Source organism: Armigeres subalbatus, chromosome 1 (genome assembly GCF_024139115.2).
Source record: "Armigeres subalbatus isolate Guangzhou_Male chromosome 1, GZ_Asu_2, whole genome shotgun sequence".
NCBI classification, from domain to species: domain Eukaryota; kingdom Metazoa; phylum Arthropoda; class Insecta; order Diptera; family Culicidae; genus Armigeres; species Armigeres subalbatus.
The window spans coordinates 223,866,607-223,891,296 of NC_085139.1; the positions used below are offsets into that span (position 1 = coordinate 223,866,607).

At 42.7% G+C, this 24,690-nt stretch overlaps 1 protein-coding gene across 2 annotated transcripts in view; it reads right to left on the reverse strand.

Annotated features, from left to right (window-relative positions):
• LOC134205821 (glutamate receptor ionotropic, kainate 2) overlaps positions 1-20,595 on the reverse strand; it is an 872,584-nt gene extending 851,989 nt beyond the window's left edge. For both annotated transcript variants that reach the window (XM_062681433.1, XM_062681435.1), the window contains exon 1: positions 19,680-20,595. In XM_062681433.1, the coding sequence (XP_062537417.1) occupies positions 19,680-19,770 (91 nt within the window). In that variant the 5' untranslated portion in view covers positions 19,771-20,595. The remainder of the gene's footprint in view (positions 1-19,679) is intronic.
• Positions 20,596-24,690: the final 4,095 nt, after the last annotated feature.

A 24,690-nucleotide genomic window follows, 5' to 3' on the forward strand; every position in this document is an offset into this window, starting at 1 on the left:
ACTCCCGGGAGAATTTTCAAATGAACCCCGGGGAAACTACCAGAAGCATTCTCGGAAACAAGAGAATTCATCTTATAGACAAATCTCGTCTAGCAGAAACCTTTGTTAGGGTTTGTAGCTGGACCATCATCACCATCAGAGGACCTCCCGGAGAATTCCCTGAGGAGCTCGCAGAGAAATTCTCAGAGGAGCTTCTGGTGGAAAATCTATATAAATTCCTGAAGAAGCCTAAATAAATTCCAATTCTGCCGAAATTCCCGAAAGAATTTTCAGAGGAACTGCCGATAGAACTACCGAAACAATTCTCGAAGGAAATCCTAGAGAAATTGGAAATGCCGGTGGAACTCCTGGAAGAATTCCAGGAGGAATTTTCGGAGAAACTCCTGGAGGATCTCCCAGTGGAAATCTTGAAGTTTCCACCGGAATTCTTTCAGGATTTCATTGCGAATTAATCTAGGAATTCCTCCGAAAATTCCATTGTTGATTTCATTTTCGGTATAATTTCTGTATAAATTTCCGGTGGAATTCCTGGAGAAATTCTTTGAAATTTTCACAAGAAATTATTCGAAACAATTTACGGAAAATTTTATGGAATTTTCACAAGAAATTCGAAGATTTTTCGTGAAATTCTCAGGAATGTTTACTGGCAATTCTGCGGAATTTCCACGGAATATTCTTATTCTTAAAAATTATGGGAAACAGCACGAAATTATTTGAATTATTGCAGGGAATTCTGCAGAACTTATAAAGAAGTTCGTGAAGATTTTCTTGAAGTAAATAATGGTGGAATTTTTGGATCAATTCCCGGCAAAATTTATGGTGGAATTCCTGAGGACACTGCCGAATAAGTTGCTGGAGGCATTCCTAAAGAATCCCTGATAGAATTTAGGATAGAATGCCAGGAGCAATTGTCGAAGGAATTCCTGGAGAATGCTTGCATATTGATTTTTCTGTCTATTTTATAATAAATATCATTTCAGAGAGGATTTGTTTAGAAATTCAGATGTATGGTTCTAGTTTTCTTAAACTTATGGAAGAATGCATAAGACAAGACTTATGGAAGAATGTAGGATTTTTTAAATAATTTTTATAGCCGATTTTATATTCTTTCTGAATACTAAGTTCGTTAATATTTTTCTCACTTTATTTAAAAACTAGCAGACCCGACGAACTTCGTTTCGCCTAAAACTGATTTATTCTCTGCTTAATTCTCGAGCTATGCAGAAATTTATGTTTCATTTGTATAGGAGCCCCCCTTTCCAAAGCAGGGAGAGGTTTCGAACCACCTTAAGAACCTACCCCGGCCCCAAAAACCTTTGCATACAAATTTTCACGCCGATCGGTTCAGTAGTTTTGGAGTCTATAAGGTTCAGACAGACAGAAATTCATTATTATGTATATAGATATCTGATGAGCAATAAATCACGCATTTTTAAATCCATTATTGTTTTAATCATTATTGTTTCGATTTGGCTTGGATTTGGTTTCATGTGTTAATATTCATGTGTTTTCTATAAAACTACTATAATAAAACTACAATTTAGAAGACCAAAAAAGTTGGCCCCCCTCTTCTCGAAATCCTGGCTACGCCCATGTAGATAGTCATCCATGCGAAAACATTTTTGCAGCTTCTCCGTTTGACGCACGCTCGTGATTCTACATACATACAGAAAACATGCGATGATTCAACTCATCCATGAGTTTTTAGGTGCTGAAATGCCACGCGCGCGCGGGAGAGCAGTTTTCTTATAATCAATAAAGATGGCTGTTTGCATGGTCCCCTTCCGATACTTGCTTGGGATTCAACCACCGACGTTAGCGTTGCGCTTTGAATAAAGTTCATCTCGGAACCGATTTCTTTTTCAATCAACAGGAAAAATACAAAATTAGTCTGGCGGGAAAATTTCATGTTGTGCCGACAACATCCACATTAGTGAATAAATTGCTGTAGCAATCTTCCGATGACAGCCTATGCTCGGACCGGCACTAATGCTATGATTCCGCTACCGATGCCAAACAATTATGCTTTGTTCTATGAAGAAAGTTCGTCTAATATCAACATTCTCAATCACTAAAATCATACAACTTCGAATTACGCTAGAAAATTTCACCGAAGAATTTTCCAGTTCCTAACGGTTGCACTTTAGGAGCATTATTTCCACTTAACCTTCCTTCCAAATATAATGATGGTCCTGAAAAGAACCGATTAATTGCCACTTATGTGCCTTATCAGTAGCCACTGGGCTGCGCGACCGCCATCCGATGATTCGGCTCAACGAACGCCGTCGATTGCCAGATCCGCCGAAGATGGGACACGGATGAAAATGATGTGCTCCTGCTTCCACGACCGCCACCACCACCGACCGAACAAATTTCATCCGCACCACCACCGCTTCTGGACGCCCTGGTCCGCTCGCCGTGACATCCAGAATGAAAATGACGCGCGCACGCGAAACACGGGGCTTTTTATACACAGGGAAAACGAAGCAGTGGATCAAAAGGCCCGTACCTTACTGCAATCTGATGTCTGTGTTGGGGATTTATGAACGGAATTGAATTTTTCACCCGGTTTGGAAAGAAACAACATTTTCAATAGTTTAACGTTGATAATCAATAGTATCAATAGAATTGGCAAATTGCTGGAGAGTTTCTTAATCGATTAATAAGCAAATGTCGAAAATCCATCGAAAGATAAAGACGGTATTAGCGTTTGAAATCGATCCTAATTTCGTGACGGTCTCGAATTTGGAAATTTCGGTTTCACACCCTGTATCAGAGACTTCCCCTTAGACGTAGTTTACGTCAAAAAAAATGCTGGTAAATTAATTCTTTTGTGTAAAATGGTGATTCTGAAAAATCATTATCTTGATATAAAATTTCACTTGGGAACAACTGACGCCATCCATACGAATACATATTTGCAGCACCTAAGACGCGCGCCCGTAATTGTGCTGCTGGAATAACAAAACCGAAAAAGAATTTCACTGCCACTGAAGCCATCTCCCTCCGATGCGCGTTCGTGATTCTGCTACGGACGACAGGCAACTTTATGGCGTCGCCAAGCCAATCTTCCTTTGTGTAGAATGGTGGCCCTGAGAAGAACCGATTGTCGACGATGACCACATGATCCACGACACGAGCTGGAATTCGCTCGCTCAGCTGAAAATGATGTGCTCCTGCTTCCACGACCGCCACCACCACCGACCGAACAAATTTCATCCGCACCACCACCGCTTCTGGACGCCCTGGTCCGCTCGCCGTGACATCCAGAATGAAAATGACGCGCGCACGCGAAACACGGGGCTTTTTATACACAGGAAAACGAAGCAGTGGATCAAAAGACCCGTACCTTACTGCAATCTGATGTCCGTGTTAGGGATTTATGAACGGAATTGAATTTTTCACCCGGTTTGGAAAGAAACAACATTTTCAATAGTTTAACGTTGATAATCAATAGTATCAATTTAATGTGCAAATTGCTGGAGAGTTTCTGAATCGATTGATAAGCAAATGTCGAAAATCCATCGAAAGATAAAGACGCTATTACCGTTTGAAATCTATCCAAATTTCGTGACGGTCTCGAATTTGGAAATTTTGGTTTTACACCCTGTATCTGAGTTTTCCCCTTAGACGTAGTTTACGTCAAAATGTTATTACATCATTGGTTTAGTATTCTCCTCTACACAGGACCAGTTGGGCGTTACTCAGTAAAATGTGGCTAAACAAATTCCAATTTATGTTTTTTTTTTCTAACGTGCTTCCTACATCCCCACTTCCGTCAAATCAAAGTCCAGATAAACAAATGGACAAACAGCCAGTTTATAACTCATATAGAGTTATATGGAGAGCGTATGGAGAGCAAATTGTTTAGATAACCTAATTGGATCAATAACAATTAGGGTGATTGATGGGTTTATTCTATGCCACCGGACATAATCCTTTAATTGCTCAACGAGGAGTCGTTCCCTCGCAGTATGTTTACCGTTTTTGGTGTGCTATCAAATCGATTGATTGAATTTATGGTGGCGGTAGCTCCAAAAATATTTGGTTAATAAATTTTGAAAATAACCAAACCAGCGCTTCTATGATGAACTTTAGAATAATTACACCGATAATTACGATATCAACAGTGAAACGCTCAAACGCTAATAGAAAGACCAATCAATTCCGGAAACTGATGTTCATGGTTTCGAAATAGTAGCGCTGTTATTTGATACTCAACAAATTTGCTTACTGGAGCGGCGTTTATCAATTATTGAGTGCCTCCATTACGGTGGTGCGTTCATCTTCTTCGTGGCATCATTTGCTTACTCTAATTGCCATATAGTCGATTCTCAACCAGAACAACTGTTAGAAGATAACATGCACTTCCACAGGCATGTTATCTTCCACAGAGAGCGGACAAATGTCTTCAATCAGACCGGGAATCGAACCCGCCACCTACAACTTGACAACAGCACGCTCTAACCGACTGGGCTATCGGCGATCACAGGGATTATGTTACATGGATTTACCATAATTAATCGTAGTACAATTAGATGAGATTGAAGGACCATTTCTAGCTAAGGAATATTTATTTTCAAACGAGCAATTAACGTAAAATACCCACATCCGGATATGCAAACAATATACTTACATTCAAAAAACCCAGATTAATCCAACTAGCGGTGATGGTTTCATTAAAAAAGAAGCAAGGGGAATAAAATGCCAAGTACGATGGTATACCAATAAGTTAAACGATAAATAGATATTATGCTATTGTCCATTATTGTGATGATAACCATAATAGTTTCAATGAAGTACCAGGGTCCGATATTATCCCACTTGACGAGTTTCATTACAAACATACAAATAAAATGTTTCATTTACATGGCAATATGGCATAAAACAACCAGCCAGAGGCTGTGCGCCCAGTCCTATAGATGCCCACCACTGTTATCTTCAACTCATCAAACTGATTTATTTCACCGTCGTCAGTCAACACGATTGCACGTTGTAAAGTTACAAAATTTTCACAAAATACCATTTTCGCTTCTAACCGCACTTCGCATACATCATCGCTCATAGGCACTTATGGTGGCAATAAAGCATTTCCCTTCTTTGGTACCCACTTCCACACGCCGCCGCTAGAAAACCCGACTGTCTGTCTATTCGCCCATAGTTCGCCCCGTTCTCGGTATTATCAATTCATCATTCCGGACGATTTGCTTCGGTTCCATCAAAAAGTATAATTTTTCATAGCAATCCTGCTGGCTGTCGCCGGAAGGCTTCATATGTATGTATATGCGAATAGCAGATCAAACAGCAACAACACGGGTGGAGCATGATGAATATTTTTCCCGACGGCCGGGAGGCCGAAAGGCAGATAAAATCTCGAAAAAAAAGCATCATAGCGACCGTCCATCGCTGGAAATGAACGGGTTTAATGTAATAATGCCAAAATTGGCCATCCTTATCGATAACGTAAAGCTATTTGTATTGAAGGGTTCCAAAAATGTGTGTAGATGGGCTATTGATTTCCTGTGATGATTCGAAATAATTTCCCGTGAAAAATTAAAAGGATGTCCCGTGAAAGATGTCCCGAATAAAAATGTTTTCCAAGGAATTCCATAAAAATCCGGTAAAGTTCGGAATTATTTCCCGAGAAAATTTAGAACAATTCTCCTAAAAATCGAAAAACAAATTCCGTGGAAATTCGAAAGAATTCTCCTTGGTATTCTAAGTGCAAATGAGGGTGAATTATGGGGTCCGCGACGTTAGGCATAGGTACGTTAGGTATAACCGACGCTAGGCATAATGGACGTTGGGCATAATTATGCCTTCTGTCATGGGCTGTTCCTTGGGTCATATTATGCCTTACGTCAATTATGCCGTATGTTCGTTATGCCTAATATCCGTTATGCCTAACGTACTTATGCCTATCGTCCTTATGCCTAACGACTTATGCCTTAGGAGTGATGCAAATATGACGTCCACTACTTTTTGAGATTTCTAGACCCCCACTCCCCCCTCTGTCACGCTTTTTCGAATACCTAATATTGTACCGCTCATAAAAAAATCTTTAAAAAAAAAATAATCGCAACAAAAAATTAGCGCCGGATTGTTGTCTAAGAAAAGCATATCTCCAGAAAAAAAGCTACTTTAATATTTTTGAAAATTCGGCCGCCACGTGGTGGATTGTGGCGATGAATGCCTTGATAGCACGTGCTATTTGTACTGCGGTTTTTAAATTTTCGGTTAAAATATTTTCGACCTAATATACGTTTCGGACAAATTTTCAATTTGGCCAAATTCGGCTAGATGACTTTCGGCTTAACGTGCAATTCATCAAATTGGCATTTGAACAAATTACTTTCTTCCGATTGACTTTGAGTAAAACGACAAGAAATTGACGGACGCAATGAGAAAACAGAACTGTGCAATAAAATTCCTATTCGACTAGATGCTGATGTCATATAAGAAATTTGGAGACAGTACTCGTCGATAGAAAATCCTTCCGCACGCGATGACATATGAGCAAATCAAACCACCTTCCTTTTGCCAGTGGAAATATATCAGCTTCCACACTGATATTCCCTCCCCATTCATACGGGAGTTTGGCAGAAGGAAGGAAGGAAGGTCGTGTGATATGTGCCATCACAAATATTGCCCTCCGCTCGCTTTCAAATCGACTTCTATAAAAACATTCTTCATGCTTGCCGTATTCTAACGGAACTATCAATTCTATACTTTCGCCTCTAATTCTATCATGAACATGTACGTCTAGGTTTGGAAGATGGTACACTAAGGTTTTTTTTTACGTCGCTTCATGTACCGCGTAAAAAAAAAACCGCGTAAAAAAACCGCGTTATTTTAAAAAAACGACGTAAAAAAACGCGCTATTTTGAAAAAACGACGTAAAAAAAACCTATTGGGGGACTTAGAAAATTTTATATGTTGGTGCCTCCTGGGGACTTAGAACATTTTTTTATGCCGGTGCCTACTGGGGACTTAGAAAATTTTATATTGAGACTTATTATAATGGACGGGGCTTCTTCCTATTTGTTCGCTAGGTGTTGTTTGTAGGTCATAGTACGCTAGTATGGATCGTGATATGGTACATGGTTTTTGTGATATGAAACCAGGAATGTGTTCCGATCTATGCTCAAACTCATCCAAGAATCTCCTGAAATAAGGCCTTGAGATCTATGAAATAAGGCCTTGAGATCTATAAAGATCTGTCCTCTTGTTTCAAATATGGTACATGCTCTGTGTGACTCATAGAATAGATTGTGTTCAAAGCCTAAGTTATTGGTCATCCAAAAAAATCCCGAAGCAAGGCCTTTAAATCTACACGCGTAACCAAAGATCTGTCCGCCTGTTTCAAATATGGTACATGCTCTGTGTGACTCATAGAATAGATTGTGTTCAAAGCCTAAGTTATTGGTCATCCAAAAAAATTCCGAAGTAAGGCCTTTAGATCTATACGCGTAACCAAAGATCTAACAGTCTGTTTCAAATACGGTACATGCTCTACATGACTCATAGAATAGATTGTATTCAAAGCATAAGTTCTTGGTCATCCAAAAAAAAATCCGAAGTAAGACCTTTAGATCTACACGCGTAACCAAAGATCTGTCCGCTTGTTTCAAATATGGTACATGCTCTGTGTGACTCATAGAATAGATTGTGTTCAAAGCATAAGTCCTTGGTCATCCAAAAATTTCCGAAGTAAGGCCTTTGGATCTATACGCGTAACCAAAGATCTATCAGCCTGTTTCAAATATGGTACATGCTCTGTGTGACTCATAGAATAGATTGTGTTCAAAGCATAAGTTCTTGGTCATCCAACAAAATTCCGAAGTAAGGCCTTTGGGTCTATACGCGTAACCAAAGATCTATCAGCCTATTTCAAATATGGTGCATGCTCTACGTGACTCATAGAATAGATTGTATTCAAAGCATAAGTTATTGGTCGTACAAAAGTTTCCGAAGTAAGGCCCTTAGCATTTCCATATCATTGACAAGAAAGTGTTTGGCCGAAGTAAACATTACACCCAATATTTTTTTTACACGGTTGGTATTCTTTAATTTCCCGGTGAACCTGATTTTTCACTGCTTTTGAAATACCACCTGAATTTTCTTTGATTTTTTGTGAATTTTTTCATGGGATAACTCATAGCTTCATCAACGTTAAAGATCGTAATCAACTAAAACCCACCCGTGTAAAAAATGAACCGGGTGTATGCTAAAACGTGAAACCCATCTGGCCCATTGAGCCAAACGGGTTGACATTTTTGGCCATAGTACTCGTTCAGCAGACGACAGTTTCGACCAAATGGCTTTCTGTCGAATGGTTTTAGGTCAAACGACCCTTCCCTTTTCTCCCGTCGAATTTCCGAAGAGTTTGTGATGAGCAATACACATGTTTTTATCAGGATGTCTGGAGTGTGTGAAAGTTGTGCTCTTTTGCTTAAGAATAAGGTTGTAGTTAAATGCAACGCTTTTTGCTCATCTGTTTTCTGCCAGAACTGCTCTAAAATGCCTGATGGAATCCTTGCTTCTACCAAAGGAATTCAAAATTTATTCTGGACTTGTAACGCATGCACAGATTTATTGAAAAAGACTCGTTTTCGCAATGCTGTGGTCTCATCAAACGCAGCAAATGAGTTAATGATAGATGCTCTTAGAACCGAAATTCGATACTATGTTTTAGACGAAATCAAGGATGAAATTCGTAAAAATTTCAAAACCATGTCCGAAAAACTCGAGAAACCTCTGTAGTCATGAAAAAAATATTTTAAGCTCTTTTTAGTGGAATGTATTCAACCGTCTAAGACGAGCCAAGTAACTCCATTTAATTCTACCAATTATTTCGATATCTTTGCAGATACGTATTTCGACCACACAGTTGTAGTCAATCTTGTGGGAAGGACGTACGAACCCTTCGTATCGTATGGCCAGCTGGAATAAGATTTCGAGAGCTCGAGGATACTAGCATAAGACGTGATTTTTTAATGCCGATACTGTTGAAACCTCAACAGCTATCCACAGACGAAACATCGAAGACAGGCCAGTAGACTGTGTTACTAATACAATCTCTCCTTGTCATGCAACTCTCCCCGATTCCCAAAACGCAGTTCCCTTAACAGTCTTTTATCAAAATGTCCGTAGGTTGAGGACTAAAACTCAGGACCATCGCTTGGCACTTTCATCTTGCGACTATGATGTCATTGCCCTAACCGAAACATGGCTTGGTGATGACATTCTAAACTCTGAACTTTCATCCGATTACGTGATTTATCGTCTAGACTGGAATCCATCCACTTCTCATTTGCTGCGCGGTGGAGCTGTATTGATCGGAGTCAAGAAGCATATCCCGTGTAAGTTAGTTCCACTGATCAACGCCAACAGTTTAGAACAAGTGGCAGTATGCCTATCATTGCCTACATTGTCTGTCTACATTTGTTGTATCTACATAAGACCCAACTCTGAACCCGCCACTTATTCCGATCATGCTTCTTACATTCAACAGTTGTGTGATATGGCTGAAGTCACAGATACAGTCATCGCTCTGGGAGACTATAACTTACCTAGGCTTTCGTGGGAATTTGATGCGGATATGAATTCCTATATTCCTGTCAACGCTTCGTCCGAGCAAGAAGTAGCTTTAACGCAGACTATTCTTGCTTGCGGATTACAGTAGGATTACATGGCATAATTCAGGTGTATTTTTGCTAGTTCACGAGTTCGGAAACGCTTTTTTTGCGTGCGTAGAACCTGCTAATTTTGTATCACCGCTTCTTAATAAGTGGAAATACAAACACCAATTATTACATAAGTCAATACTTCAGAAGAAACGATTTTATTCAGCGATGCGCAGTATTTTTAATTTGTAACAGAACAAAATAAATAGCCAATTTATGTGTTTAGCACTTTATTTATCTGCAAATCTGATGCGAAGTTTGAAAATGACAAAACGCAAGACAAATTCTATTGACCTATTGTAGAATAAATAGACTATTTGCACTGTGAACAGAAGAATATCACATAGTTGTAGCCAATGCTCTTCTTCATGCGGGAGATAATTTTCAGAATGTAAAACACACATTTAGTAAATAACTGTACAATACGTTTTAAAACGAAATCAAACTGCATCTGACTCAGATCCATATTATATATAAATGACGAAGTTATTTTTTACCAGACAGCCATCTAAAAACAATTAAAATAGCTTTATCGAAAATGTTGTTCAAATATGTCCCACTTGCCCCATGTATGTTAAAATTCAAGGGCAAATAAAAATGGCAGATTTTGGCTTTAATTAAAAATTTGAAATCGTTTTCGGTGTCACACAGTTATTTAGTTGCTCAAAATATTCACTTTCCACGTCGATGATAAATTTAGAAACGACTATTTAGTTGGGTATCCATTGAAATAAAATAAAAGTAATAGATTTTCCGGTAGTTCAAAGTCATGATCAAGCAACAGCATTAGTATGGTGCCTCAAATGGTTTTGATTCCAAATATTTTTGTGTCGGGTGAATTCGTTTATAGTTTTGCTTCATCTTCCTAGAACATTGTTGCCATCAAAAACGTCCATCGATTCATCTGCAGTCATAGTACCCACTTACCCCGTATTTTCACTTGCCACGGGGTACCTTACTATTTTTGACGTTTTATCTCACAGTGGTTCTCAACCTGGGGTACATGTACCCCCGGGGTACCTTCGCTGGCTCCAGAGGGTACATCGGAAAAAAATGCGTAATGGCGGATGTATAAAAGTTTCAGTAAAAATCATTAATTATATTTTAGTAATTTTCAATTCTTAAACTTTTTATTGTGCATAATATGCATGTCGATCAGTAAATCAAAGATTTTTGAATCCTGTCTACCCCATGTATGGGAAAGGTTGTGGGACACGGACAAAAGATCAAAAGGACAAAACGTCGAATAAATAAATTTTCAAAATCTTCAATGCAATCTAACTGATTGAAACAAAATGTTGAATAATATTTAATTATATATAATAATATGTTTCTGAATTAGAATCTACAATCTTCGTTGCAAGATGCTTGGAAGCCTCCTTCCAAGAGGCTCGGAATCCTCCTTCCAAGAGGCTCGGAATCCTCCTTCCAAGAGGCTCGGAAGCCTCCTTCCAAGAGGCTCGGAAGCCTCCTTCCAAGAGGCTCGGAAGCCTCCTTCCAAGAGGCTCGGAAGCCTCCTTCCAAGAGGCTCGAAAGCCTCCTTCCAAGAGGCTCGGAAGCCTCCTTCCAAGAGGCTCGGAAGCCTCCTTCCAAGAGGCTCGGAAGCCTCCTTCCAAGAGGCTCGGAAGCCTCCTTCCAAGAGGCTCGGAAGCCTCTTTCCAAGAGGCTCGGAAGCCTCCTTCCAAGAGGCTGGGAAGTCTCCTTTCAAGATGCTCGGAAGCATCCTTCCGGAAGCCTCCTTTCAAGAAGCTCAGAAGCCTCCCTCCAAGAGACTCAGAAGCCTCCTTCCAAGAGGCTCAGAAGCCTCCTTCCAAGAGGCTCAGAAGCCTCCTTCCAAGAGGCTCAGGAAAGCCTCCTTCCAAGAGGCTCAGAGCCTCCTTCCAAGAGGCTCGGAAGCCTCCTTCCAAGAGGCTCAGAGCCTCCTTCCAAGAGGCTCAGAGCCTCCTTCCAAGAGGCTCGAAGCCTCCTTCCAAGAGGCTCAGGAAGCCTCCTTCCAAGAGGCTCAGAAGCCTCCTTCCAAGAGGCTCAGAAGCCTCCTTCCAAGAGGCTCAGAGCCTCCTTTCAAGAGGCTCGAAGCCTCCTTCCAAGAGGCTCGGAAGCCTCCTTCCAAGAGGCTCAGAAGCCTCCTTCCAAGAGGCTCAGAAGCCTCCTTCCAAGAGGCTCGAAAGCCTCCTTCAAGAGGCTCAGAAGCCTCCTTCCAAGAGGCTCAGGCCTCCTTCCAAGAGCTCAGGAAGCCTCCTTCCAAGAGGCTCAGAAGCCTCCTTCCAAGAGGCTCAGAAGCCTCCTTCCAAGAGGCTCAGAAGCCTCCTTCCAAGAGGCTCAGGAAGCCTCCTTCCAAGAGGCTCAGAAACCTCCTTCCAAGAGGCTCAGAGCCTCCTTCCAAGAGGCTCGGAAGCCTCCTTCCAAGAGGCTCAGAAGCCTCCTTCCAAGAGGCCTCAAGCCTCCTTCCAAAAGGCTCAAGCCTCCTTCCAAGAGGCTCAGAAGCCTCCTTCCAAGAGGCCTCAGCCTCCTTCCAAGAGGCTCAGAAGCCTCCTTCCAAGAGGCCTGGAAGCCTCCTTCCAAGAGGCTCGGAAGCCTCCTTCCAAGAGGCTCAGAAGCCTCCTTCCAAGAGGCTGGAAGCCTCCTTCCAAGAGGCTCAGAAGCCTCCTTCCAAGAGGCTCGGAAGCCTCCTTCCAAGAGGCTCAGAAGCCTCCTTCCAAGAGGCTCGTAAGCCCCCTACCAAGTCGCTCAGAAGCCTACTTCCAAGAGGCTCAGAAGCCTCCTTCCAAGAGGCTCGGAAGCCTACTTCCAAGAGGCTCAGAAGCCTCATTCCAAGAGGCTCGGAAGCCTCCTTCCAAGAGGCTCAGGAAGCCTCCTTCCAAGAGGCTCGGAAGCCTCCTTCCAAGAGGCTCAGGAAGCCTCCTTCCAAGAGGCTCAGGAAGCCTCCTTCCAAGAGGCTCAGAAGCCTCCTTCCAAGAGGCTCAGAAGCCTCCTTCCAAGAGGCTCAGGAAGCCTCCTTCCAAGAGGCTCGGAAGCCTCCTTCCAAGAGGCTCAGAGCCTCCTTCCAGCAGGCACCGAAGCCTCCTGTCAAGAGCCTCGCAACCCTCCTTCCAAGAGGCTTGGAAGCCTCCTTCCAAGAGGCTTGGAAGCCTCCTTCCAAGAGGCTCGGAAGCCTCCTTCCAAGAGGCTCGGAAGCCTCCTTCCAAGAGGCTCGGAAGCCTCCTTCCAAGATGCTCGGAATCCTTCCAAGAGGCTCGGAAGCCTCCTTCCAAGAGGCTCGGAAGCCTCCTTCCAAGAGGCTCGCAAGCTTCCTTCCAAGAGCTCGAAAGCCTCCTTCCAAGAGGCTCGGAAGCCTCCTTCCAAGAGGCTCGGAAGCCTCCTTCCAAGAGGCTCGGAAGCTGTAACATTTTACGTTTATTTTGATATAAATTTAAATAAAAAATATTCGATTTTTACCGATAAATCAAAAATAAATTTTGAATTTTGTTTTAATTTATGATCGTGTGTCGTGTTTCGTTTACGTTTATAAAATCTGTTCGTTCCTGTATCAATTTCAAGTTTATAGTATTTGTTATAAAAGCTCAACTCATTATGGCACGCATGTGAGCTGCAAATAGGCGGCAAACAGGCGCCATGCCTCCGATCGCCATGCCAATCGGTTGGCGCAATTTTATTTGAATATGCTTTACAATCAAATTGAATGATAGCTCAGATTTGAATAGTTGAATAGTAAAATGATTTCAAAAGATTTAAAATTTCTTGGCGCAAGTACGACTCAGACTCGCTCATTTCGTCTACGAATCGGCTGGAGAGCAGAAGTGCGCGAATTAAATACTTACGTTCAGTTCTTGAAAGTTTAAGATTTTGCTTGAGTAATTTTAGTTAATTTGAAGTTTAGTGGACCGAGGTCCAATCGATTGCGTTTTCTGCTCAGATAACTTTATTAAAGTGAATTAGTACGAAAAAGCGCCCTGCGCTTTTTTCGTACGGCTGGATTTTCTGTCGCTAATCGGCGGCATTCATCGTCTCATCGAGATTCCGTTTGTGGTATTCTACCACGACTTCGTCCGTTGACTGTCCGAGGACCGTCCGACCCGTGTGCCCAGCGAAGGCCCGCCTCAAGTAGGTAGCCAAACGGAGGTGAGTCACTCGTAGCGAATTTACCACGTTGGTCGTTAATTGCCGACGGAAAGGTCCATCCCGTTACATTTTCGGACCAGTGTTTAGAGAGTGTAGGTTCGTCTTTCTGCGTGTCGTAAATTGCACGCCACGAACCTCGATCCTAACCAAAGGATAGAGGACGCACCACTCCCCGCTCGGTGAACCGGAAAGGTACGCGAAGCCGGGTCGCTTGGGTACGTGTGCCTCTATTCGGCGGAGCCGATCGTCCCGGGGAATCCAGGCCAAGTGCCACAACACTCTCTCCGATCGAAATCGGAAGCTTCCGTTCCAGCCGCCACTCACTCCGCACCTTTAGATCGGCCATATCGCACACGGGTCATCTCCATCGCTGCGCGCCAAATCGCAGTACGGACACGCCGGTGACCGCCATCGTGTTACCGCCATCTTCGTAGCTATCGTCGCCATCGTCAACGACATCGAAGCCTCATCGTTCCTGCCGGCATCGAGTCTACACAAATCCTGCGCAGGTACGTGAAGAGCTTTTTGTTACATGGCCATGTTTTGCTCTTTTCCATTCCGTACGTTAAATACGCGTCCAATGCGAATGAATGACCTAAAATATAGTTTTTTTTTTTTTTTTTTGTGTCTTTATTAAGGAGACTTTCAGCCCGAGGCTGGCTCGTCTCCGCTTACCTAAAATATAGTGTTTTGATTGAATTCTTTAATTGGTTGAATTACGTTACGTTTAACGCCAGTTGGCAAATAAAGCATACTCGCTAATCAAATTAAGTTTCAGTTTCGTTTCCTTACTCGAATGAGTGAACATTCCTTAGGCCTTCCTTAAAATTCGTACGAATAAAGAGTCGTAGTTAGTGCATGCGTTACGAAATTGATTACGAGTATTCCGCGAACCGTTCGAGAATTTCCCTGAGCGAAAAGGTCTCCAAAAGTCGGGCAAATCGAACACGACCGGTGGTCTTTCTTTGAGAGTGGCGCTAAAGCCACCGTTTAGCAAATCCTCGTGAACATTCCCCGAACGGTTACAAAGCCTCCTTCCAAGAGGCTCGGAAGCCTCCTTCCAAGAGGCTCGGAAGCCTCCTTCCAAGAGGCTCGGAAGCCTCCTTCCAAGAGGCTCGGAAGCCTCCTTCCAAGAGGCTCGGAAGCCTCCTTCCAAGAGGCTCGGAAGCCTCCTTCCAAGAGGCTCGGAAGCCCCCTCCCCAGAGGCGCCGCAGCCTCCTTCCAACAGGCCCCGAAGCCTCCTTCCAAGAGGCTCGGAAGCCTCCTGCCAAGAGGCTCGGAAGCCTCCTTCCAAGAGGCTCGGAAGCCTCCTGCCAAGAGGCTCGGAAGCCTCCTTCCAAGAGGCTCGGAAGCCTCCTTCCAAGAGGCTCGGAAGCCTCCTTCCAAGAGGCTCGGAAGCCTCCTTCCAAGAGGCTCGGAAGCCTCCTTCCAAGAGGCTCGGAAGCCTCCTTCCAAGAGGCTCGGAAGCCTCCTTCCAAGAGGCTCAGAGCCTCCTTCCAAGAGGCTCAGAAGCCTCCTTCCAAGAGGCTCAAGCCTCCTTCCAAGAGGCTCAGGAAGCCTCCTTCCAAGAGGCTCAGGCCTCCTTCCAAGAGGCTCAGAAGCCTCCTTCCAAGAGGCCTCGAAAGCCTCCTTCCAAGAGGCTCAAAGCCTCCTTCCAAGAGGCCTGGAAAGCCTCCTTCCAAGAGGCTCAGAAGCATCCTTCCAAGAGGCTCAAAGCCTCCTTCCAAGAGGCTCAAGCCTCCTTCCAAGAGGCTCGGAAGCCTCCTTCCAAGAGGCTCAGGAAGCCTCCTTCCAAGAGGCTCAGAAGCCTCCTTCCAAGAGGCTCAGAAGCCTTCTTCCAAGAGGCTCAGAAGCCTCCTTCCAAGAGGCTCAGAAGCCTCCTTCAAGAGGCTCAGGAAGCCTCCTTCCAAGAGGCTCAGAAGCCTCCTTCCAAGAGGCTCAGAAGCCTCCTTCCAAGAGGCTCAAGCCTCCTTCCAAGAGGCTCGGAAGCCTCCTTCCAAGAGGCTCAGAAGCCTCCTTCCAAGAGGCTCAGAAGCCTCCTTCCAAGAGGCTCAGAAGCCTCCTTCCAAGAGGCCTGGAAGCCTCCTTCCAAGAGGCTCAGAAGCCTCCTTCCAAGAGGCTCGGAAGCCTCCTTCCAAGAGGCTCGGAAGCCTCCTTCCAAGAGGCTCGGAAGCCTCCTTCCAAGATGCTCAGAAGCCTCCTTCCAACAAGCTTGGAAGCCTCCTTCCAAGAGTTAAGGAAGCCTCCTTCCAAGAGTCTAGGAAGCCTCCTTCCAAGAGGCTCGGAAGCCTCCTTTCAAGAGGCTCGGAAGCATCCTTTCAAGAGGCACGGAAGCCTCCTTTCAAGTGGCTCGGAAGTCTCCTTTCAAGAGGCTCGGAAGCCTCCTTCCAAGAGGCCCAGAAGGTTCCGAGAGGTTCTGAAGTCTCCTTTCAAGAGGCTCGTAAGCTTATTTTTAAGAAGCTCGGAAGCCTGCTTACAAGAGGCTCGTAAGTCTACTTTCAGGTGGTTCAGAAGCCTCCTTTCAAGAGGCTCGGAAGCTTCGCTTCAAGAAGCTCGGAATTCTTCTTTAAAGAGGTTTAGACGCGTCCTTTCAATACGCAAAAGAAGCTTCCGTTTAAGTGGCTCGAAAACCGCCTTCAAGAGGCTCGGAAGCCTCTCTACAGAAGGCTGAGAAGCCTCTTATCAAGAGGCGCGGAAGCGTACTTTAAATGGTATCAAAAGCTGGAAGGAGCTTCCCTTCAAAGGGCTCGGAATTATATTTTCAAGAGGATTGGAAGCCTACTTTCGAGAGGGGGTACCTCAATTAATGCAAAAGTTCGATATCAATCAAAGCAAAACCTGTTCATGTTAATTAGAAATTTATTTTGTAGCAACTAAACACGATTTCCTTGTCTGCTCGGTAGTGAAAGGGAAAGATAAAGACCGTGTTCCGGCCAGAGCTCTTCTAGAATTGAGTACAACTCCATGACTGAGACGTTGGCTCAACAAATAAGAGTCAACGGTAACAGGGAGTTGTTGAAGTATGCGAATGCCGCAAGGCCGAAAATTGTGTGGCCGAACATGTTATTGGACCGAACAAACAATTAGGCCGAAACCCATCTGGCCGAAAGTCATTTTACCGAAATGAATATATGGCCGAAAATGCCATTCGGTCGAACAGGTAATTTGGCCAACAAAGGCATCTCCACCCTATTTGGCAGAAAATTTCATTTGGCCGGAATGGACAGACAGACAGAATAGCTGAAAGTGACGTTTGACTGAACTGATAATTAGGCCGAAAAAGTCGTTTGGTCGAAATAATCGTTTTGCAAAAAGGGCGGCTCATTTGGCCGAAGGTCACAAGGTTAGCCGTACAGCTGGTCATTTGGCCAAAAAAAGTGTTTGGCTGCAAATGCCATTTGAAACAAACATTCGACCGAATTTGTCCTCTAGCCGAGAGTTCGTGATGAAACGTGTTTCATATTGAACGAGGAGCTTTCACGATGTCCGATAATCAAATGATCGCGCAATCATCGAAATGTTTAGTTCTGCTTTGAGCGAGTGTGTAAATTACTTTATTTAGTCGCTTACCACGGAGAATTCTTATAGTTTCGCTTCTCATTTAACCAACTATCCCTTTCCCGTGGCGCTCACGGAGATGCAAAGGATTATTCGCTTTCTTGTAACAATGAGTGTCAAACTAATCCTAAATTGACTGTGAAGGTGTGGTCTTGAATTAATAAAACTCTAAAGCATGTACAGTGAGAAAAGTTTTCTAATCTCAAGAAGGCTATTTAATAGGTGAGCAGTGCACATTTGTTGTTTTTTGGCCAATCAAACTAAGCTAAGCTAATCGAATTGGTTCTCTAGCCGAAATATTTGTTTGGCCGAATTGGTAGCTCAGTAGGAATGGCCATTTGGCTGAAAATTTTATATGGTAAAACGGATTGATATTCCAGGCTACTATACTACTATACTGCAATTAGCTTTAGCAGTAACCTGAGATTTTTTGGCCATATTGCCCGCTCATCAAATGACACTTTCGATCGTATGACCCGTTCGGCCAAATTACCCTTTCTTTCAAACAACCATTTCGACCAAATAGTATTTTCGGCCACATGACATATTCAGCCAAACAACCTGTAGATGCAAACGGCTGTTTCGGTCAAATTACCAGTTCGGCAGTTTGTCCCTTTCAACCCAATAACCGTTTGGGCAAAACGTTTTTTCTGCTAGATTTGAGGGCTTCGTTGCCGTGCGGCTGGCGACGTCAATCGTCTAGACGCATGTGCTGTGGAGTGTGAGTTCGATTCCCGACCCGGTTAAGGAGACAACTTTTCGTAAAGCGAAAAGTTGTGGACTGGTCCACTGGGTGTTGTGTAAATGTCCTGCCACTGTCTCATGCTAGATGTTAAGTGTTCAGTTTGTGCGACCGCAGGTCAAAGACGGTGATTCTGTCTTTTTAGATGACGTTCGGCTTAATGTGTTATTCGGGCAAATGACATTTAGGCCAAACGGGTTTTAGCCGAATGACTTTGGGTCAAACGCCCTTGCCTATATTTGAACAATTTCCCGCTGAATTTCAGAAGATTTTTTCTTGACAATACATACAAAAATTTCCTGTAGGAACCCTCATAAATTTCTCAAAATTTCCCGTAGATTCCAGAGAATTCCCTATGAAAAAAAAACATAAATTAAAAAAACGGGAGATTTTCAACGATTTTTCTTGCAGTGGATCAGTTAATTTCCTTGAGAATTGTGATCAATTTCCCGATGAAATCCACAAACATTTTCCGCGTAAAATCCGAATAGTTTCCTGTAAATTTCCCAAAATTGTATTTCTCTTGGGTATTTCGAACAACTTCACATGGAAATTCCAGATAGTTTCCCGTGGATATCCCGAAAATGTTCTTGTGGAAATTTCGAAGAACTTCCGGACCGAAGAACTTTTTTTCCGTAAAAAATTCAAAATGCAATTCCTTTTCGACAAAAGTCCATTGACATAATGCCCGTTTTCCATACCCCTCAAACAATTTAGGATGAATAATGGGAAAAAGGGTCGTGGGTTCGAGTCCCATCGAAGGGAAAGTAGTTACCTACAAAACATTTTTCAAATCAAAATCTTCCACATAATGTACATATTCACGTCTAAGTTTTCAGAATATTGAAAAAAAAAAGAAAAAAGCTTTTTATCAGCTTCCAATGTCAGTCGGGTAATGCTCGTTCGGTGCAATGTAAAACAATTATTATAGCGCAGTTCAATTTAAGAATCTGATTTACTTTGTAGCGACATTCTTCTGAAATACTGCATGTGACACACATGTGACGGATAGTTCCTTTTTCAAAAAAGAAATAACCATGACCATATATAATGAAGGTTATCACGCCTGCCTTAAACTTCGTGTTCTTTATAACAAATCAAGAAATTTTCAAAATTTCTTCTTCAGACTTTTCTTAACAAATTGTTTATAAAAATCCGCAAAACTATGAAAAGCATACGTTTTTTTTTGCAAATTTCATTTCCCGGCCCGTCACTGTTCTGCATACGACGAAAAGGAAAAACAACCATCGAGAGGAATGACACAAAACACGAACAGTCGGGTGGTAAAACAGTTGTTCAGATCTCGTGTATCGCTCTGTTGATAGTGCAGCAGAGTAAGTCTTCGTGTAGCTACAAGCGAAAAATAACGCTGTAGACATGTTTTGCATCGTCCTCTTTGGAGCCAACCTCCCATCCTTCCCAAACTATTTGCCTGTGTTGGTATTCATGTCGACGCCGAGAAGGCATGGGCACCAAAATAGAACATTCAAATCCGTGTGAATCATTCTCGCAATCTGACTCCACTCCCGAATGAGTGCATGACATTTCCTGTGGGCTTCCGTTCTGAGACTTACCGATTCGAATAATGTCCGGCAGGGAATCAGCTGGCGCTGCTGCCATCATCATCCACCCTGCTGCTGCCACGAACGAAGTCAACAGCTTCATGATATACAAACGTCGATGTTTAGAAACACATTCACCAGCACACTAACACGCACAGCACACAACACCCCGTTTCCGGCCCAGCAAAAACAACCAGCTTTTATTCCCACAATCGTCCACCTAATGTCTACCACTTTACGCCTAGTATTGAACTCCGTACGCTATACTACGTTTCGCGTTTGAACACCATCATCAATTACCGCTTGGGGGCAGCATCTTCTATACTAGCCTCTTCCGGATGCACCCAGCATCCAGTCAGTGCGAGATACCTGCTGCTACCTTCCGTCAAACTTCACTTCCTGCCAAATCATCCACGACGGCGACGAATCCGACGGCCACACTCACGCCAACGACGACACCGATTCTACCGAACTGCCAGCTTATCCCCGTCAGGCAAAATTCCGATGATTCCTTATTCTCGCCGCAGGCCCCCAAACGTCAGAACGTGAAAAATTCACCCACTTTTTGACACTTTACCTCCACTATTGTAAGGATGTTCGCCACTTTTTTTTCTCTCTGCCTAGCATCCGTGTCAGCACTAGGGCACCAACACTGTCCCGTGCGCCACGCGCCTCAACACCAAAAAATCTTCCCGACTCGGAACAACGTCTAAAACCCAAAACTCCCAACAGGAAAAAATCACAATTCAACAATCCTTCATCCCGGAAAAATGGCGCTTGTAACGTGATGAGATGATGACGATGCTGCAGGACTGTCCCACCGAGCACAAAAATCCCCCAAAAACCCGTCGAACCGCACCAATCGCACCAGGCAGGCCAGACCAGCGAAAGCGAAGTTGAATCTCTCACCGCGAGCGTCCGTCTCGAACTGAGGATGCTGCGAGTGGTCCTTGCTGACGAAAGGTCGCGGCTTTGGCTTCCTGTTTCGCCTCTCTTCTGTTTAATCCTGCGGGGGGGAGCGATGCTGTGCGAATTGGGTGGGAGAGAGCCACCCACCAATACTTCCAGACGCGCCATAAATAGGGAAAAGCTCTCTGTTTACGTTCTCATCCGGAATCCTGGTTGATGGTATCACAGGGATAACAGTTGCCGAGGCTGTGGGAAACTGCGGACAAGAAGAGCTGTGTGATAAGGGCGCAAGCGTGCGGAGAATAAGGGCCATGTGGCTGTCAGATGCTGAGAATACGAGAACAGTGCGACTGATAAGAATTGTTTATCTACATTGAAAGTAAATCAGTATCTTGGGGACTCCATTTGTGCGTGTGTGGGTGACTCCTGGGTTTGTGCAGTTGAGAAAGTGTTGTTTGGTGACATATACAGCTGAACACTTAGAGCAATGTACCATCCAGATAACGCCGTGGAAATTCGTGAGCTTTGCAATAACGAAAGCTTTCCCAGCAAGCTTTTGATAACAGATAACACTGAAAATACAAGAAGTAGAAATGAAACATAGTATGGAGACGCATGGTTATTAATCAATAGGCTTCTTGGCTAATAGTATTAGTACGATTCGATTTGAGATTCAAAAAACAAATTATCCAAATCGATTGATCAACCATTAAGGTTAACAATAATTCGTTATTACTATTTATTCACATCAAGACCGAAGTGGCCTCGAACTCGAATCGAATGATTGTACGGCGTCGTCTCTATAGGCACTTATCCAACATCCAATTACACTTTCTTGAGGAGTAGAAGAGAAGAGGACTACGATTTCTACAATTTTACATTTACTGAAAACTGTTTATAGTCATGACCATTTTATGTGAATAAGAATCAAAGTAGAACAACTTTAACACGCTTTATTATCCGGTTATATTGATAACTAGAATTATTATCATATTGGTTGAATTACCAGTCAACATAACAAAAATGAACCGATTTTTATTCAAAATAGCGAATCAGCCAACAATTTGGATAAATACAGTTCATCATCCTGTCCCTAGCAGCACACATGTTTCAAATAGGTTACGGCAACTGTTATGTGAACAAATTTGGTCACAATCTAGTTGCTGCCATAATTTCTGTCTGACTTGTGCTGCTCGGTGTTTTTGAATACTTTTTTTTCAGTTGATGATCAATTAAATAAATATATAGGGTTATTGCTCCTGGATTTCATCTCATAGCTCCGAAATTCATCTCACAAAAAACATAGCAATGAAAAGGAATTTGATTTATTTCTTATTTTTGTGATTTTTTTCTTGCAGTGCCGAAATTGGTGCCGTATTTCTTTGTTACGTGATGAGATGAATATATGTTTAGTGAGATGGAAAACCGAACAGTTCCCCTTAATACTAGGCAAACAATCTTGCTCAGGTTTTCTCCCCTGTTTGGATGTGCCACTGCGACCAGTTATTAGATCTATTGTGGCATTACCCGTATCCTTAGTGTATAAGTGCATGTCGAATTACCATCTGCAGGGTGAAGTTAGTTTTGTTATACTTCAAAAAACTGAAATTGGTGATGAATCCCTGAATTACCACAACTTATTGCCCTAGCTTGAGCTTGAGCTTGAGCTTGATTGACTGCTCGTAGTTGCTACTCCATTATGACCAGATCAGCTGTTCTTGCACAGGGAACCAACAGATGTTTGCTTGGGACTAGCACACATCTTCAATGTACAAGTACTGGTGATCTCATTGTTAGGTCATACTGGCGCCTGCCACGTCAGAATGCAAGTCAATGTAGGGAAAAGAAGGAAATGATGATGGAATCACTCGCCCACTGCAAGCCGAATATACCTCTGCACTTGCCACGAGTTCATGTGGAATTTGTTGGAATTTTTGGATTAGTAATGGAAACGGTATGGAAGTCCATTTCCAGTTCTAGCGATTGCTAGAACACGAGAAATATAGAGAAAGATACAAAGTAGGATAATGGAACGGACCTGGGATTGAACCCACGACCTCCTGCGCATGAGGCAGAAGCAGTAGGCATATGACTACCAAGCCCGATCATTACCACAACTTATTGCCCTAGCTCGAAAAATAGATTAGGCTAGGGCTCGGTTCGGTAGATCTTACACCGTAAAACACTACGTAAAAGTGATCTACCAGCTTCACGGGAAAGGTTGCTCAGATTAGTTTTTCTCTCTAATTGTCAACAATTAGGTTGCTAGCAGCGCCATACTGTAAAACGATTTCATTGCTAGGTTTTATTCAAATTAGACCACAACTTTATAATTCACAGTCAAACGTTTCAAACGTTGATCCGAGGAAGTAGGGTAACCGTACCCTTAGTGGAGGTAGCACCAATAGTGGAGGTAGTGGGTTTTTAATGAGATTTATCGTATTAGACACATTCTTCGGACAGGTCCACCGGAGCACCAATTTTTCAAACTCAATTTTTGACATTATCTATGTGTTTCCCATATTTTCCAATACCTAAATCATCAAATAAAATATTTGGTATGATAATAGTTTAGCTTAAAATAAGTTTTTGACTAACAATTAGTATAATTGACAGTGATGAAGAGTCACGGCTGTTTAGACATATTTTCCCAAATTGACTGTAATTTGGGTTCTGATGCACCAATTTGCACTCTGTTCTCACCTATTCAAAGATGAAAAAGTATACAATCAGTACCCTATGTAAAATCTGATTTAAAATTGTAAGAAATATGAATTTTGACAAGGTGAAATCTTTTACAAAAAAGCGTTGTAACGTCACGAAAAATGGACTGTTTTTAATTTTCTGAAAAGTACATATAAGCCTCGAATTTAAAATTTCGTATGCTCTTTGTACTCGAAAAAAGCTTTGTTTTGGTGGTAATAGACATAAAATCGGTAGTAAATAGCCTGAGTTTCATCTAGGTGAAGTTTGCGTTGTAACGTCACGGAAAAATATTCATCATAAAGCCTATGGAGCTTGTAAGATATCCGGACAAATTGGCTCAATTTGTGTTTAGCTACAGGTTGAACATATCAACATAAATACAGAAAGCAAATTTTTAATCAATGTGACATAGGGTGAAGCAGTATTTCGGCGATCTCACCCATTTCCGTCAGTATAGACAGGACAAGTGAAAAATCGGTTTGCCCACAGTACAACAACCGGCGGACCGACGTGTCACTGGCGCTCTCTGGTTGTCCCCCACTTTTTAACGTTTATTTGCTTTTGCGGGCGATCACTACTATCTAATGAGTTAATACACAACTCCGATGCAATGTTGATACACGTAGGTTGGTGGCTGAGCTACGAAAACTTCGCGAGCCATTATGAGATTGGCGGTAGTGTATGATGATTTTTCATCATGGCGTCGTGGGCAGCAAATTTGAATTATTTGCTATGGGGTGACACGTCGGTACACCAATAAATAAATAAAAAAGCGACATTTCTACTGTTATGCAAATAAAACCATCGAAAATTTCTTTAGTTTCGCAGTTATACGCGAAACTGGCCAAATTAGAAACATGGCCTAAACTGGTACAGTTACCCTACATGTAGAAGCAATAAAGTCGTGAACGACTTCTTCGATATATGCTAAAAAAATAATGAAACTAATCAATAAATAATCTGTCGTAAGTCATCTGATTTAGGTCTATTTAATGATGAACAAAAAAGGTCTATTTTCAAATCTTAATGAGCTCATTGGGTCTCCCCGTGTTGAAATATTTATTCTGAAATATCGCGCACACGATACATGATCAACTAGAGCTCAGCCAGGTTTTTGAAATTTGCGGAAAGAAATACTGCCCCCAGAGGTCCAAAGGTACCAGTTTAGATAGGAACAGTACTATGCAATCATCAATGTGAAATTTCTTGGTGTAGACGTCAGGGCGTTAGTAAGTTGTTGCGGTTGTATCCATAGCCCCCCGGGGCTAAGAAACCTCAAACCGCATTGAGATTTGAGAGTGACTATGTACGTTCTTGCGTCTGATACCAAATGAAATGTGACAAAGCTAAATAAAATTCTTCAACGATGGTGTTGATAAACAATGTACTTATCAGATAACTAATGTAA